At 38.2% G+C, this 16,137-nt stretch overlaps 1 protein-coding gene across 4 annotated transcripts in view; it reads left to right on the top strand.

Moving 5' to 3' along the window:
• Positions 1-16,137, top strand: part of kiaa0586 (KIAA0586 ortholog) — a 427,045-nt gene that overhangs the window by 333,091 nt on the left and 77,817 nt on the right. For all 4 annotated transcript variants that reach the window (XM_069916886.1, XM_069916884.1, XM_069916883.1 and 1 more), the window contains 4 exons: positions 5,538-5,728; positions 6,735-6,847; positions 8,379-8,563; positions 14,559-14,721. In XM_069916886.1, the coding sequence (XP_069772987.1) occupies positions 5,538-5,728; positions 6,735-6,847; positions 8,379-8,563; positions 14,559-14,721 (652 nt within the window). The remainder of the gene's footprint in view (positions 1-5,537; positions 5,729-6,734; positions 6,848-8,378; positions 8,564-14,558; positions 14,722-16,137) is intronic.

The following is a 16,137-nucleotide window of genomic DNA, read 5'->3' as shown; positions in this document are numbered from 1 at the left end:
CCAAATACAGCTATATATTAAAGTCTTAGTCCTTCAGACTTGATGCTTTCCTGACCTGAATTTGTCCTTCCGTGCTTACACTAAGTCCTGGCTAACTTCCCTATTTTGTCGAACTCTCACTGATATCTTTCCACTTCTGCAGCCATGGCTACGGAAGCATTGCTAAGAAAATAAACAGCGAGAATAAACTTAAATAGTAGATTAAAAGAACTGAATTTACAGAAACAACATAGAATGAAGGAAAAGGTTAAACAGAAATGAAAGAAATTCAGATGGTCAGATATATATAAATAGCATGAGAGGTGAATAAAGGATCTGTGTGACAGCAAAAAGAGGATACATATAAGAGAGAAAGAGACAGACAGATAAATGTAGTCTGTGTATCCATGCAGAATAGGAGAAATACTGAAGGAATGATGCAAAAATAATTGGTAAATCTTAGACAGAGAAACAGAACACTAGCTGTGCTATTCGGGCGTCACGATGAAACTCATAGGAAATTTGGATAGCCAGACAACCAAGGGAAGGCCAACAGGAGTGGAACATGAACATGAGCTAGCAGTGCTCTGCAGTATTTTTACAGGGCCATGAGCAATAATAATAGGAACAAGAGCACAGAAAGAAAAAAAATTTAGGAAATCTCCAGTGATCCCTTTAAGGACCTTTGGTTAGATTGCTTCAACTTGGAAAATCTGTGGAACATAAATGTCGTGTTCTAACCAGCTGTTGATGAAGTTTGACTGCAGCTCTAAAATAGATATCAAGATCCTGATTTGAATGCTTTTGGAGGCTCACAAAGATCCCTGTCAACTTGGAAGTAACCGGCATCTCTCAATGACCACTTCTCATATTATTCCTCACACCAAGTGCAAGTAGCTGATCTGTTTTCAGTCTTGTCTGGTTTGGTTTGGTATTTCAATTCTCTTCTCAGCATCCAGCATGCGCAGAGAGGCTTGCATTGATATTGTGCCTTTCACAACCTCAATGTTTCGAAGTTGTTTCTGCAAATGAGTATATTAATGTCACTGTTGTAAGAAAGGCAACTGTTGTCATCTAATTTTAAAAATCAAATTAATTGCACAGAGCTAATGTTTGGGAACCAGTATCTCATTTCCAGTGCTGTTATTGGGTTGAATCTCTGAAATCACAGTGTGAACCAACACTTTGCAACCCTCAAAAAAAATTTTATTTTAATTTGTTGAATTGTCAGAGCAGTAATGTCATAATTGGACCAGGTTTTGTTTAAATTGCACATATGGTGAAAACTATTATTATTGCTGCCAATGGGTTACATATTTTAATTGATTCAGCATGTCACTTCCTCTCTCTTCAAGTGAATGGAACAGATGTGAATGAATGAACACAAGTTATGTTCAAGTTTATTGTTGTAAGCCTGGTATTTACAGTATTTTTGTGATCATTTTCTGCCACAGAATTGATGCATTTTTCTCAATTCCAATTTCTAGTTCTCAATAAAATGACCCTGATGGGTTTCAGACATTAAACCAAATATTCCCTATCCTGAAACAAAATCAGAAGTATCTTGATATGTTTGAGCAGCATGTGTAAATTTTATTTTCCATTGCTCTGCAACTTACTTCATAAACTTTAATAAGGCTGCGCTGTGGATTACATTTTCCTCTAAAACATTTATTAATCTGTAGCTCATGTCTCTGGCACAATGCCTTTTTTCCATTGCCAGGCCAATAAAGTATTATGCTGATTCCAAAAAAAGTACGACACACATCTGACCAGAAAAAACAAGATGCTGCACTGAAGTTGGGCCAGCTAAAACCACTTAGGTTTCCAGCACCAAATACAACAGATTGCCCTTTCATTTTGCTTTGTAACTTCAAATGCAGCGTGCTTGGCACAAAAATGTTTGTCTGGAAATCTGTCTTGGCAAGAGGCCACAGTATAAAAATTGTGCAGACCTCAAGAAAATCCGCAACCATTGCCAGGAAAGTTGATCTGAACCGTTCAGTGTTTTTGAGTGAAACGTTGTATTGGCAAAGACTTGATGCAGAAGTCTCTGTTACACGTAAATGTAAGAAGTAGAAGTTTAACTTGAGGAAACTTTAAATGTGAACAGCTCAGCTTTATTCATGGACTGAAGCTGTTTCTGAACAAAATTGTTTGGCACCACTGATTTGGACTAAGCTGAGGTCATGTGACACATGCTGTTTCGGCAGCTAGTACTCGATGTGATCGCAAGGTTAAATCGGTGTTTGAATGCAGCTTGACCTCAGCTTTGCAAAATATTCAACCATGTCATATCTCAACCACCACCTTAAAATCCTTGCTTTGGTTTAACATTTTCTTTTGAGTTGTTCAGCTCTGTTGCCAAATGCAAAGCTTTTTGTTCAGTTCTTTCCCCTTCTCTCCTCCCAACCATAACATTTCAGACGCACAGTAACAAACTGCAATTGAATCCACACTGTGATCAGGGTGCTCCATAAAGTGACCTTTATTAAGCAGTGACTTGTTCAGCAAAGCATGTACCAGGTTTAAGCACACAGAAAACTCTAATTTGTGCTTTTTCTTCCTCTCACATGATGCTTTGGTGTACATCTGCCATGACCACATGATTTGAAATATTCTTTTGTAACATTTGAAGAAGACAATACATTTAAATTATATTTAAATCTTATTTTGTTTTGCATAATCATTTACACTAGCTAACTTTTTGCTAATTTTAGAAACTGTTCTTATTGAAGCTTAAGATGTTTGGCAACATGGGTTACTTTATTTTGCTATTCATCTCCTTGGATACCAGATTTACAAATCTATAGAATCTTGTTCCACATAAGAGCACAAATGATTGAGCAAAATCATTAGACTTTTACACAGCCTGACTTATGAAAAGTTGTGAAAGACGTAATTGTCCCCAGAGCAAACAAACTGTTACCAGATTTGGACCAGTCAGTGAAGAAAGCTTATGTAGTCAGAGCCCAATCAAGAACTGGAGAGCTAAATTTTGAATGGATGTCATGAAGTTATTACAGGTTGATTTGATTTTTCTGCAATATTTCTACTTCTCTGGCATCCTAATATTTGGATATATAAGTATACAATCAATTTATATTTATTTCTGATCTTTATGAGACACAAAGAAGGCAAGGTATGGGATCTGCATCATACCAAAACTGCAATGCTTTAATGCTCTTGAATCATTCCACTAGGATCCCATTAGATGCATGTCGTTTACAAAAGGAATCCACGTTATATATCATGTTCCTCCTGGACAGCATTAAATCTCCTGGCATGAATATCGATTTTTCTAATTTTAGGTAACCCCCACCCCCAATCTGGTTCCATTGCTTCCGTCTTTTCTTTATTGACTGTCGTTATCATTTTTTTTACCACTTTCTACTCCCCACCCCCCAATCCCTCTCCCTCTACCTGCCTATCCAACTCTCACACCTTCTGTCCTGGACCCTATCATGACTGGGCCCCTCCCCCAGCTTCTTTCTCTCTCTCTATATAATTTCACCTTTTCATCTTAGTCTGGATAACCATGTTGGATGACTATTTCTCTCCATGGATACTCTGACTTTAGTGTTCCTCCAGCAATTCTATTCCTGCTCAAGATTCTAGGGCTGCAACTTTTATGTTTTTCTATTTTTTTTAACATAGGTTGTAGGATGTTACAAAAATCTTTAGTTTTTTTCCAACTTTAAAAAAAATCGTAATTATCACCTAGTATTGGAATATAACAGTAATCTCAGTGTTTATCTGTGTACTGTCTTGACTTGGAAATACATCTATGTGTGGCATTGTTGGTGTACCGTCCACCTAATAACATGGTGGGAGTTTCTTAATAAAAAGGACTGCAGCAATTCAACAAGGCCCCACCACCTTTTCAAGAATTATTAAATGCATCTGGTGAAGAAATAAAATTGAAGAAAATAATTTCTCATTCCACTTAAGCATTCAACTTAAGCTTCTCTGTAATTAAGTTAAAATTGTTCAGTTTGTTTTAGACATAGAGCACAGAAACAGGCCCTTCCGGGCGATGAGCCTGTGCCATCCAATTACACCAATTGACCAACAAATCCTATATGTTTTTGGAGGGTATGAGGAAACCGGTCCACCCATGCAGACAAGGAGATAATATGCAAACTCCTTACGAAGAGCAGCAGATTCAAACCCAGGTTGCTGGTGTTGTAATGCAGTTATGCTAACTGCTACGCTGGCTGCAATGCCTTTATGTTAATTATCAAATTAAAAGAAATATGGTACAATTTGTGGAGCTTATACATCTTCATTAGTGCTGTGTAGAATACCAAGAACATAGAATTGAAATGATATTAGTGAGATTCATATTTGTGGATGGAAAGGAGAGTTTTGCAGACGATCTCCAAGTAAAGAAGACCTCAGTGGAATAGTGACTATCATATGCCAACATTGTTAGGCATCCAAAAAATAAGAAGTAGTGGTTTTATTACTAATAGTTAAGAATTTGCCAAAGGAAGGACCAGGGAGTCTTAGGTAATTTGAGTGAGCCTGGGGTCTTGAAGTAAACATTGAAAATGAAAAGAGAGAAAGATGTGGCTGAGATGGTGAAAACAGGAGTTTTCAGATGCTTGCGCTATGATGTAACAAAGGGATTCTTACCATGGTTCAGAGAGGTGGGAAGAAAACAGAGAGCACAATTGCAGGAAATGGTTGAGAGCCTTGTAAATTACAGTAGAGGGAAACCTGTGGTTGACAAGTAAAGGATATCAGAGGAATTAACAATGGAAGGTAACATTGTCAGAAATTCTCTGAGGAAACTAGAAAAATTAGAGCAATGAAATTTATATAAAATGATTGGTTAAAAAAAAGTGTAAATAGTGTATGGGAAATGGTGCAGTGAAAAAAAATACTATATTTAATCAAGTTCAATCTATGTCAAAAATTTAGAATGGGGACTGAATTTTTTTTCCAGATTTGAGTATTGATATCAAAGTTTGGGAAAATGTCATTAATTGATCATTTCCAAGACAAAACTGAGAAGTGAACTTTCTAGACCATTTGGCAAAGCACAACTCTTCAGTCTGCAAAGGTGTCTTGCTTTCAATTCACTTCTCCCCTCTGGCCTCTCCTAAGACATATGGCCAAAGCGCAAACCAAGTTTGAGGAACAGAACTACTTCTCCTATCTCAAAACAATAGTGAATTCATAAATTTCAGCCGGACTTTCCTGTTTGTGTCAACGTTGTTGTCCTTTTCTATTTTCAACTGCCCTCATTCATCTTCCTCCATAGACCAGATGGAGTTAATAAAATTTACAAACATTGATTTCCATCTCACAGTTGGCAGAGATAGGAATTGTATTATCTGAGCAATATTGGCCTCAACCATTTCTTCCCTTTTTGTTCTTCACTTCTCTGTCACTTAAAACACATTCATTTTCTCATTATTTTGTTGAAGGGTCATTGACCCGAACTGTTATCTCTGTTTCTTTAACCATAGATGTTACCTGACTGCTGAGTATTTTTAACCATCTTTATCTGACAATTTCTATTTAAGCATGACTTGTTATTGTGTATTTAGGACCCTGAGAATGATGATGAGTATCAAGGATCTCCTGAACCAGGGATAGAGTTGGAAGGCTTTGCTGAGCCCATCTCTGCATTTTACAATGATCCATCATTTCCTCCCTCTGTTACTGCCCCTCAGCCAGTTGTTGACATCGTAGGAGGAATAGAACGCAAGGAACCCATAGTTGATAGGTTGATTGAGAGGTAGGTAACATGTTTAAGATATTGAAATTTGTGAATTGTATACACTGGTGATCTTAATTGAAGAAAACGTTTTCAATGTAACTGCCTCATTATGACCCATATGAAGGCATGGCTCCTACACTTTATTGGTGTATCTTATGCCACCACATATTCACTGGCTCTCACTCACTCACTTGCACATGCATGTTTTCCTTCCCCAGTCCCATAGCTGTCACCTTTATCTCCTCACACCTACTCTCCTCCTCATTCCTGAGTCACTTGGAGTCTGCTTCCCACCTTTCTTTGACCTCATCCCACACTCCCACAGATCCCCTCCAACTTTCCCACTGACTGATGAACCTCAGCCCTCATTCCCAGTCATAAATCATGGTTTGATCCTAGATGTGCTCTGGTCCTCTGTTCCTGGTTGCATACTCTCTGCCCATGTTGCTGTTTACATTTCAAAATCCCAGTCGTGCTCTGTTCCCTGGTTACCTGCTGCACGGCTTGCTATGAGCCTCTCGATGCACCGTCAGTTCTACCTTATCCCAGTCTTGACCACACTATGTCTGTGTACATGACCACATTCCTGGCCATATGCATACCTGTCAATAGACATGGTGACAATGCAACATGATGTGAATACCCTCCAGCTCTTGGATTCTGAATGCACACCTGCCTACTTTCCCATCCCCTGTATCGTAATCTTGGCCACAGACCCAATCACTTTCCAGCCAAAAGATCCATGCTGCCTACTTGGCCCTAATCCTGACCATGCTCTATCTGCATATGTGGTCTCAGGACACTCTTGTTGGCACATCTGGTCCCATTCTCAGCTGTGTTAATGTCTGACCTCTTTCCTGGCTGTGTTCCATCTGTGCACCTGCCCACAATCCCCAAGGTAGTAGCATTGAAGGCCAGCGGACACTGCCAAAGGCTCATGCTGCTTGCAATGAAGAATGCTGGTGCATTCAGCATGCTTATTTTCTTTTAATGTAATAAAATGTTGAAATTCTGATTCCATCAGGGTTGAACAAGAGCTCATGACCCGGCTCATAAGTAAGATGTGTCCTTTACAGCCAGTCTCATACGACATACAGTCTGAAAGTGAGGAGAGTATGTCGTCAAGCTCGGATATTGGTACGTTTCATCTTACCATCAATTTAAAGTACTGCACCAATTCTGACCTAACAATACTTAATGTAACTCATGTAATTTTGTTTAAGTTATTAAAAATTCCTTCCTCTCACTATATTTTACTCTGGTGCTCTCAATTGGGATTTTGTAAATTAAATCTTTTATTCCCCATGCCTTTTTTTCCTCCATGTTTTTCTTTATCTTTCCTTATGATGATTGGTTTTTCCTGCCTTAGTGACAGACTTTAGCGTGGGATCTCTAAAAACTTTCTTTGGCGTAATAGGATTGGCTTCTGACATTATAGTTGTCCCTTTTTTTATCGTTGTCTGCTTTCCATTTAGTAACCAGTGGTGAGAGCATGGCTAAAGCTTGGGGAAAAGCACCACGTGGAAGTCATAAATCCACCCTCCCTACATCACAGTCAATCATGTGTTTATGCACATCCTGTCCACAACACTTATTTTTGTGTGTCATCAATTAATCTAAATGGTTTCATCTTAATTTGGGACTTGCTGGCAGTTTTTTGGAACAAAATTTCTGGAAAAAATCCTTTTTTGATAAAAGTGACATATTATCAAGAAGTTTCTGTTGCTTTCAGAGAGCCATATTTTGTTTTTCTTCTCCAAATCTTCAAATTTACATCATTACCAAAGCAGGCACCTTGATGAAAAAGAAATGATCACATGTAAGATTAGAAGTAAAACACAGGATTCTGTTGACACTGGTTAAGTGAAGAACACACTCAAATGCTGGAGAAACTCAGCAGGTCAAACAGTGCCTTTATGTAGCAAAGGTAAAAATACACCACCAACATTTCGGGCTTGAGCCCTTCAACAAGGTGTGGGGGAACATGAGAGATGTCTGAACAAGGTCGGGGGGTGCTGGTGGTGAGGATGGGAGATGATAGGTGGGGGAGGTGGGGAAGAGTCTAGGCTAGGTGGAGAGAGAAATGAAGTAGAAACTGGAATGACTAGTTAAAGGCAAGCTGATTAATGGATGCAGTGAACTCAATGTTCATGCCCTGGGGTTGGAGGGTGCTCAGATGAAAAATGAGGTGTTGTTCCTCCAGTCTGTGAGTGGTCAGGGTGGGGTCATGTGAAAGGCCATAGACGGACATGTGAGTTTGAGAGTGTGACTCAGAATTGAAACGGTTGGCTATGGGGAGGTCGCTTTTGTTGCGGATGGAGTGGAAGTGCTGGGCGAAGCGATCTCCTAATCTGCGACCGGTCTCTCCAATGTAGAGAAGCTTTACCTTTTTGCTACATAAGGGCCCTGCTGAGTTTCTCCAGCACTTGTGCGTTTTTTCACATGCAAGATCAGTAATTTTTATTACCACTCTGAATCAGAGCCGAGAGATAACTGCGTAATTCTGTCTGCCTTTGATGGCCATTAAAGATGCGACTTTTTGTGCATGAATTTCATTTACAAAAAAGAGAAAATATAATTTTTTTGGTAGCGTCGTGTATATTTATTCTGTTGAAAGGGCGATTTCCGGAGCTAAGATGTCGAATGTTATTATTTGCTTCCACAATAGTCGAAGCTGCTGGTGGAGGAGGCTTGCAGCTGTTTGTAGATGCAGGTGTTCCTGTTGACTCTCAAATGGTTCGACAGTTTGTAGATGAAGCCCTTGGTGATATAATTGCCATAATGCTGGGGCAACGCCAGAGTGAAGGAAAAACACCAATACAAGAACTTCCTCAGCAAAAAACACCCTCACCGGTAAGAGGTTCTCATGTTACATGAAACATTTAGCATCTGATCACTTTTACCTTAATAATATGCATGGGAATGATATTTGATATTAAGTACCAATCCTAATCAAATTTCTATGGTGTAGTGTGTAATTGGGGAGCTAAATAATAATGTCTGCTCATCATTGAATATCTTAGTTTGGAGTGCAGTAAATGATGCTAATGTGAATTTTACTCATTGTGTGAATTTTATTGACTGAACTAAGCTTCAACATCAGTGCTTACATGCTTAGTACAAAACCATGTCTAAAATTGTGCGGGTTTTTCAAAATAAACTATCTGGCAAGTTTGATATAACAAAGTAGACATGATTTCTGCTGACGAGCATAATAAAACAATGCAGGGCTACTTAATCTTGTTCTACTTCAAGAAAAATGCACAAATGAGAGTTTATTAATACTTATTTCACTAGAACCAAGCTTGAAGTTATTCAGGTTACTTTGCCAAAAGTTCTTCAAAGAAACATTCTAATTGGATAAATTTCTCCGGATAAAAATTCTTATGAATAAAAATTCCATCCTACGTTTTTAAGTCTTGCTATCATGATCTTAGAAAGAAACACTTTTTTGTGTACAGGTCGTAACTCGATTGGATACAAGTCAGATTCCCCCACCATGCATGGTTTAATGAGGTGTTAAAGCAATTTTTTAAAATGATTTTCAACAAATGAACCTTTAATGAAGAATCTCAACATATGAACAGTTTAGTACCTTTAATAAAGATACTCAACATATGAACTAGTAAATAATAGAATCTCAACATATATACAGTACTTCTATTACAAAATATGTACCTGCACAGTGGTTTTAATAAAGATTGTCAACATTTGAACATTATCAGAAGTCTCTTCTTCTGAACTTAATTCCATCACTGCACTTGAACTGGTACTTGTCCACATTGAAAATTTACTCTGGTTGATAACTCATCCAGAGTTTCAATTAACCTTTTTGATGGCTCCTTCATTGGCACTTACTGCTTCACCTGAGACTTGTACATTGTGCAAGCAAGGGATATGTTTTTCATATGGCTTGCCATGTTGCTAGCGCTCCTTCAGAATGGTGACTGCACGCATGGTCCAATATAGGTCGGAAGTTGAGGGCTACCTGGATACTATTTAGGAAGTATTAAGGTTAATTGGTTCCTCGAGCCTATTCTGCCATTCAATAAGATCATGGCTGATTCGATTGAAACTTCAACCCTATATTTCCACCTGCCTCTGGTAATCTTTCAGTGCCTTGCTTCTTAAAAAAATTATATATCTGCATTAAAAGTGTTTAAAGACTTTACTTCTACTACATTTCAAAGGCCCAAAGATTCAAGATCCTGTGAAAAAAAAAACCTTATCACTGTCTTAAATGAATGATCATTTATTTTTAAACAGTGACCTCTTTATTTTTGTATTGTAGTCACAACAACTATTTCCATACTTGGTATTTGCTGTCATTCCAATCTTGCCACACGCTCTATGTGCTGTAAAAATGACATGGATATTTAGGCTGGTCCTGGAATTTAACTTAACCTATTAATAGAACAAAGCACTGGTGTTCTTTAGGGCACTTTTTTTTAAGCTCTTCTACATATATTCGCATCAATGGTATATGTTAGTGAATTTAATTGAAGTCCTCAGTCAAGAGTATATATTTATAATCATTAGGTTGTGCTGCATTTTGAAGCTTGGGACTGTGTTTTGATATCAACGCATAGCGCATCTCTAAATTTAAATCTATACAAGCAGCATGGTAACAGACCCTTTCGGCCCATGAGCCCATGCCACCCAATTAACCTATAACCAGAGCGCCCGGAGGAAATCCACACACACGGGGAGAACATACAAAATCCTACAAACATTTTGATTCGAAATAAAGAGGTCCCAGTTGCTGGCACTATAACAGTGTTGGACTAACCACTACGCTAACCTTTTGCATCTTCCCAATATCAGCTTCTGAGATTTGGTGCATCCATCTTTATTATATGCATCTCTTGCAGGTGACTTGTATGGGCAAAACAACAGTGTATTTAAAAGTCTCATTCTGTGGACTACATAACTGAAAAAGAAAAGCTATTAATATGTTTAATTATGATTCCTTCACCTAACTTGCTTTCAGTATGTGGGGACACTCAGGAGACTACAGATGCTGGAATCTGGAACAACAAACAATTTGCTGTAAGAACTCAGCAGGTTAATGTTTCAGCCGGAAGGGTTTCACCCCATAATGCTGACATTTCTTCTCCCCCACTAATGCTGCTTGATTTGTTCGATTCCTCCAATAGATGTTTTTTTAATAGAGTAGGTGTGTCTGGTGATGATTTTGCACTCTGGCTTGATGAAGCCAATTCACCTTCATTTGCCACATCCTTGACAAGTCAGCTGGGATAAAATACATGGCATAAGTGGAATATTATTTTCTCATTCTAAGATGCAAATTATTGGATCAGATTATAGACCAACACAGGAAAATATAAAATCTAATTACCTCAAAATATTTATATTGTTTTCGAGAGTAGAATGCTAAAAATTATTTGGAAGGGGTTAGAATTTATTAATTAAGATTGTAACAATTTGTTTATACAACAATGAAAGAGATTTTTTTTAAAAAACTTTATTTATTTGTTCAAAACACAAATAATATATGACATATACAGCAATTAAACATGAACATGAACATTTTTTATATATATAAAAAAAAGAGAAAAAAAGAAAAGAAACCACCCCCCCACTTCAGCCAACTCTCCTAAGGAGAGCCATAAAAAAAGAAAAAAGAAAGAATATTAAAAAAAAGTTAAAGAGATTATTTAAAAATACTTGTCGCTGGCAATCTTGGCTAATTTTTTCTATGAATTTAAATTTGAGGTGTCCGAGAAGAAAGAACTTGACTTGTGTAAGCTTTTTGCAATAAAGCTAAGTATGCTGCAGGCAAATGCTTTTCCTAATCAACACAAGCAAAATCTGATCATTTCTAACTAATTCAGGCACACTTCCTTCCTTAGATTAATTATCATGTGGATGCAAAAGATGAGCTTTAACGAACCTGAAATATCTTAGCCCTTTCATTTATCAGATTGGTATTTTCGTTGTGAATGATAAAAGATTGAAGGTCTTAAAGTGCATGCTTCAGAATATAACACTGCAAAAATGTAACTTTCATTGTAACAAAGAGTCGTGTGTTTGAATGTTCAACATTCAGAGCCACAATTTTGACATAACCCAATATAAATTTATGTGTTTCTTTTTTGAAGATCAAAGATTATTTATTTTCCTTTATTTATACACACACACACACATATGCATATTATATGTATACCTATATAATATATAAGCTTTAATTTCTTTGTTAAAGATTTTAAATAGTCAGTGAAGCAGTTTTGTTAGGACCATAAACTATTTATTCAGTTGTTCAAAGGATAAATTTTACCCATGATTGTTGTTTAAGCCATGAATGTGCAGTTATTTAATCTCAGTTAGGGCTCGCTATCCTGTTCGTCCGCACTGATCCGATCTGTGTGTCAAAGGCTGATCCTGCTCAATCAGAAATCAGGCAAGGAAGCAAGTGCAACATCAGCGAGTAAACCATATCTGCAGCAGGACTAAGGATATGACCCAGAAATGCCTTGAGGAGGCAATGCTGGGGCAGAGTTTTGCTTTGTGTCAAAATCTATGAGTCTTTTGTTAACAGTTATTCGGATATGTAAAAAATTATTGAATGTTGTAAACAATAAAATAAAAAAAATAAAAGAAGCAGTTAATTAAAAGGATGTTAAAACCCTTATAGATTAAAACTAACAGAAAATAATTTAAAGAAAAAATTATTTAGCTTCCCAGTTAAAGTGATCAGGGTCTCAAATCTGATGCCTAGCAGTTCAGGCAGAAAAACATGCCTCTACCATTGGATCCCATTAAGGGTCCAGCACTTAAACAGTAAGATATATCCCAAATGTATCTCTAGTCAGTAAATCTACAAGCTCTGACACCTGGATTTGGTGGTTCTGCTTCAGCCATCCAGGGGATACACTTATCTGCTTACATGTAAGGACTGCGCTACCAAGTGGCAGGAGGCCATTCCTGATACTGACATCTCTGCAGGGACTATTGCTCGGGCTTTCGTAGATTGCTGGGTTCTGTCTGTCGATGTTCCGGGTCTCAGTTCGAGTTGGCATTGTTCCGAGCTCTCACTGATCTTTTGGGCACTACCCGCGTTTAGATTATGGCTTATCACCTGCAGGCCAATGGCCTCATTGAGCATTTCCACCACTAATGAAAGCAGCATTGAGAGCGGGTGGCAATGCATCTATGTGCATCTATGTGGATAAGTGTTTGCCCATGGTTCTCCTTTGTGAGCGCATAGCTGTAAAAGCAAATCTTGGATGTTCAGTGGCAGAAATGGCATATGGTATCATGCTGACTCTGTTCAGCAAGTTTGAAAGTTCAGGTCCAGGGACGGTGCTCTATGTTCCATCGAGTTATGCTGACCATCTTTGGGGAAGCATGTAGTTGTGCAGACCAACATCTATGCAACATGTGTCACCTGCAGTGTATGTGCTGGATAATTTACAACATTGTGACGCTACTCACAGACCAATTCACCCCATTTACAACTGATCTTTTGAGGTCATACAACACCATCCGAAGACTTTTGTGATTGGCAGAAATGGAAAAGCTGACACAGTCTCCATTGACAGATTGAAGTCGGCGTATATTGACGGTCCATGTGCTGTGTTGCTGCCATCGTCGAAGGAACAGTTGCACCCCTGACAGTCAGAGCATACACTGTCCACCTTGCAGTAGCATTCAAGGTCAGGCCGAGCTGTCAGCCCTCCAGACCATTGCATTGTGGGACAGTTCCAATCTTTGCATGGTTCGGAAGCTGGGGCAGGGGTCTGTCACCGTCACCTACTTAACTACATCAGGAGCAGTGCTGGTCACTGTTGATGACGTATTCAGGATAATACGCGGGAGTAGTATTGTGCATGTGCAAGTCAGTTCAGACAGCTGCATACACAATGATGGATCTCAGACACAGGAGGAGGAGATTGAGAGAGTCGAGATTGCCCGTGTGGCGGAGAGCCAATGAAAAGGTCGGGGGGGGGGAGGGTTTGACTGGGTAATGTTCTGTGGGATGAAGATTTCAGTGTTGTGGCTGAGAAGAATAAAGATGATCTACTCCATTTTGTACTGATGAACAAATGAGTGTATTCCTTTGCTTGTGTGTATATCGGGTAAATTATAGCTGCGACAAATCCCAATCTTTTGGGTGATCCACACAACCCTGAACTTACTTATGAGTTAATACCTGAATCCCAGCAATTCCCTTTTGAACTGTTGGCCACAGTGAGTGGGATATCAGCCCAATGTTTTCTGAACAATCCCCATTTACTGGTTTTATTGTTGATTTTCCTGTATCTCCAATGCTACTTGTGTGTGTGCATGGTTATATTGGTAAGTTCTAGGAAGTTTGAAAAACTGTGGAAAATTGAAAAGCTCTCTGACAAATGGTGGGTGGCACTTGCACAATTCTATTACAGTGCTAGCGACCTGGGGTCAAATCCGGGGCTGTCTGTGAGGAATTTGTGCATTCTTGCGTGCATTTCCTCGGGATGGACCGGTTTCCACCCACCTTTCAAAACGTATATGGGTTGTAGGTTCATTGGGATATTTGAGCAGCACGGTCTTGTGGGCCGCAAGGTCCTGTTATCATGCTGTATGTCTAAATTTAAAAAATTAAAAATTTTAAAAATTACTCAAAATGATTTGTAAATATGTTGCTAACCCTTCTCTCGCAAACAACCTGCCATGCTCAGGTTCAGTGCAGTGATGGATATGTTAGAGCACCTTTGATCAGCACTTTTACTCTCCGCTCATCTAACCTTTGAACTGTTTCAAATTCAAACATTCATAGAAGTTAAAGTCCTCACTCACCAAGTTTCAGTCCATAGCTTGATTCATTTGATCTTCACCATTCTTACAGATAATGCGGATTCCAACACCAGATCCAACCCCAAGGCAGACTCCATCACCTCTAGCTAGAGATGCTACGCATATTAAAACACCAAACATCACACCCCAAGATTCTGTTGAGAATGAATCCGGAACTGAACCAGATTTGGAGCCTTTATTGAAGTCACCACTGAGTGAGTAGAGCCTTCCCCATGCAGTGTGCTGGGTGGAAGATAATCAAGAATCCCTTTGGTGTTGTTATTGTGAGTTTATTGCGATATCAGAAAAAAATCCAGCACATTTATAGAGGATATGCTTGAACAATTATTGTGATAATTTTTACTTAATAATTTATTGTTTTGTTACATCTTCTTTAAAAATTGTCCATTTATGTCTACTTGACCTCAGCTTGACAGGATCTAATTAAGTGTGTCGAGTTCAGGTTGGACCAGTCAATGTATCAAGTATATAAATACCATATTTGAGATTGTTGTTTTAATAATGATGGCTAAATTGAGCATGAGAAATATTATAACTACTAAGGCTCATGCCATGATCAGATTAGCCAGATTTGAGTTGGGTTTCTGTCCTGTAGACTAACAGACTTCCATTCCTCATCATTATGTAAACATAATTCCCATGTGACCAGGAAAGTTTTTTTAAAAATAGTGCTGATAGGAAGATTATTTATTTTAAAGGAAAGATCATGCAACTCCTCTAATTCAATTGGGATCCTACTATTAACCCAATGCACCTCCCTGAGGGAAGCAGTGGAACCTCCAAGGAAACATTACAAATAATTTGAATGAACTGTATTTCTCTTTTTCTCCTGCCAGATTTGCATCATATTTATTGATGTTGAGAACATGAGTCATTAGTTTGTTGAAACAGATTGAGTTTAACTGACATTGCACTCACCTAAAAGGCGAGCTTTGATTCATAATCTGATTATTTCTCAATATTTATTCTGATCTGAACAACACAAATTCCATCACACAAATTTACCATTAGATTCAATCTCCACTTTTGATCAAGAATCCAACCTACCTTGTTTCCATCAAGTTATTTAACAAGGACAATTTCTGGCAACTAATCTTAAAGAGTTTAATTTCCTCTGCTTCCTGGAAACATACCAATTACTCTGCTTCCGTCATCTTTCTGAATTATCCATGTGAGAGCCTGTTGTGGATTTATTGAATATGATTGAATTGATGGAGATAACCAACACATAAATGACAAAAGAGCCTAGACTATAACTTGATTTAGATGTTATTGAAAAGACTTCAAAATGTTAGGATTTAAAAGAGGTGATTTAGTAAAGAAATGTTCTGTCAATAACTGTTTTTCACATGATCATACAATGCTAAGAAGGTTAAGCATCAATAAATTAGAGTAAAAATTAGAAAACAGTTGCTTACAGAAGGTGGTGGTATGTAGAACTTTCAAGTAGAAATCAAAGGTGAGTCAGATTTCCAAAAAATAATTTTAAAGGGATTTCAATAAAGAGGAAGACTAAAATGTATGGCAGAGGGACAGGGCATAGGAATTAGTGTGGCTTTTCTTGACAAAATAGCTGGCTGACTTTAGCTGAATGACTTAGTTCGGTTCTG

The sequence above is a fragment of the Narcine bancroftii genome, chromosome 2, assembly GCF_036971445.1.
Source record: "Narcine bancroftii isolate sNarBan1 chromosome 2, sNarBan1.hap1, whole genome shotgun sequence".
NCBI classification, from domain to species: domain Eukaryota; kingdom Metazoa; phylum Chordata; class Chondrichthyes; order Torpediniformes; family Narcinidae; genus Narcine; species Narcine bancroftii.
This window is presented reverse-complemented; position numbering and strand designations above follow the sequence as displayed.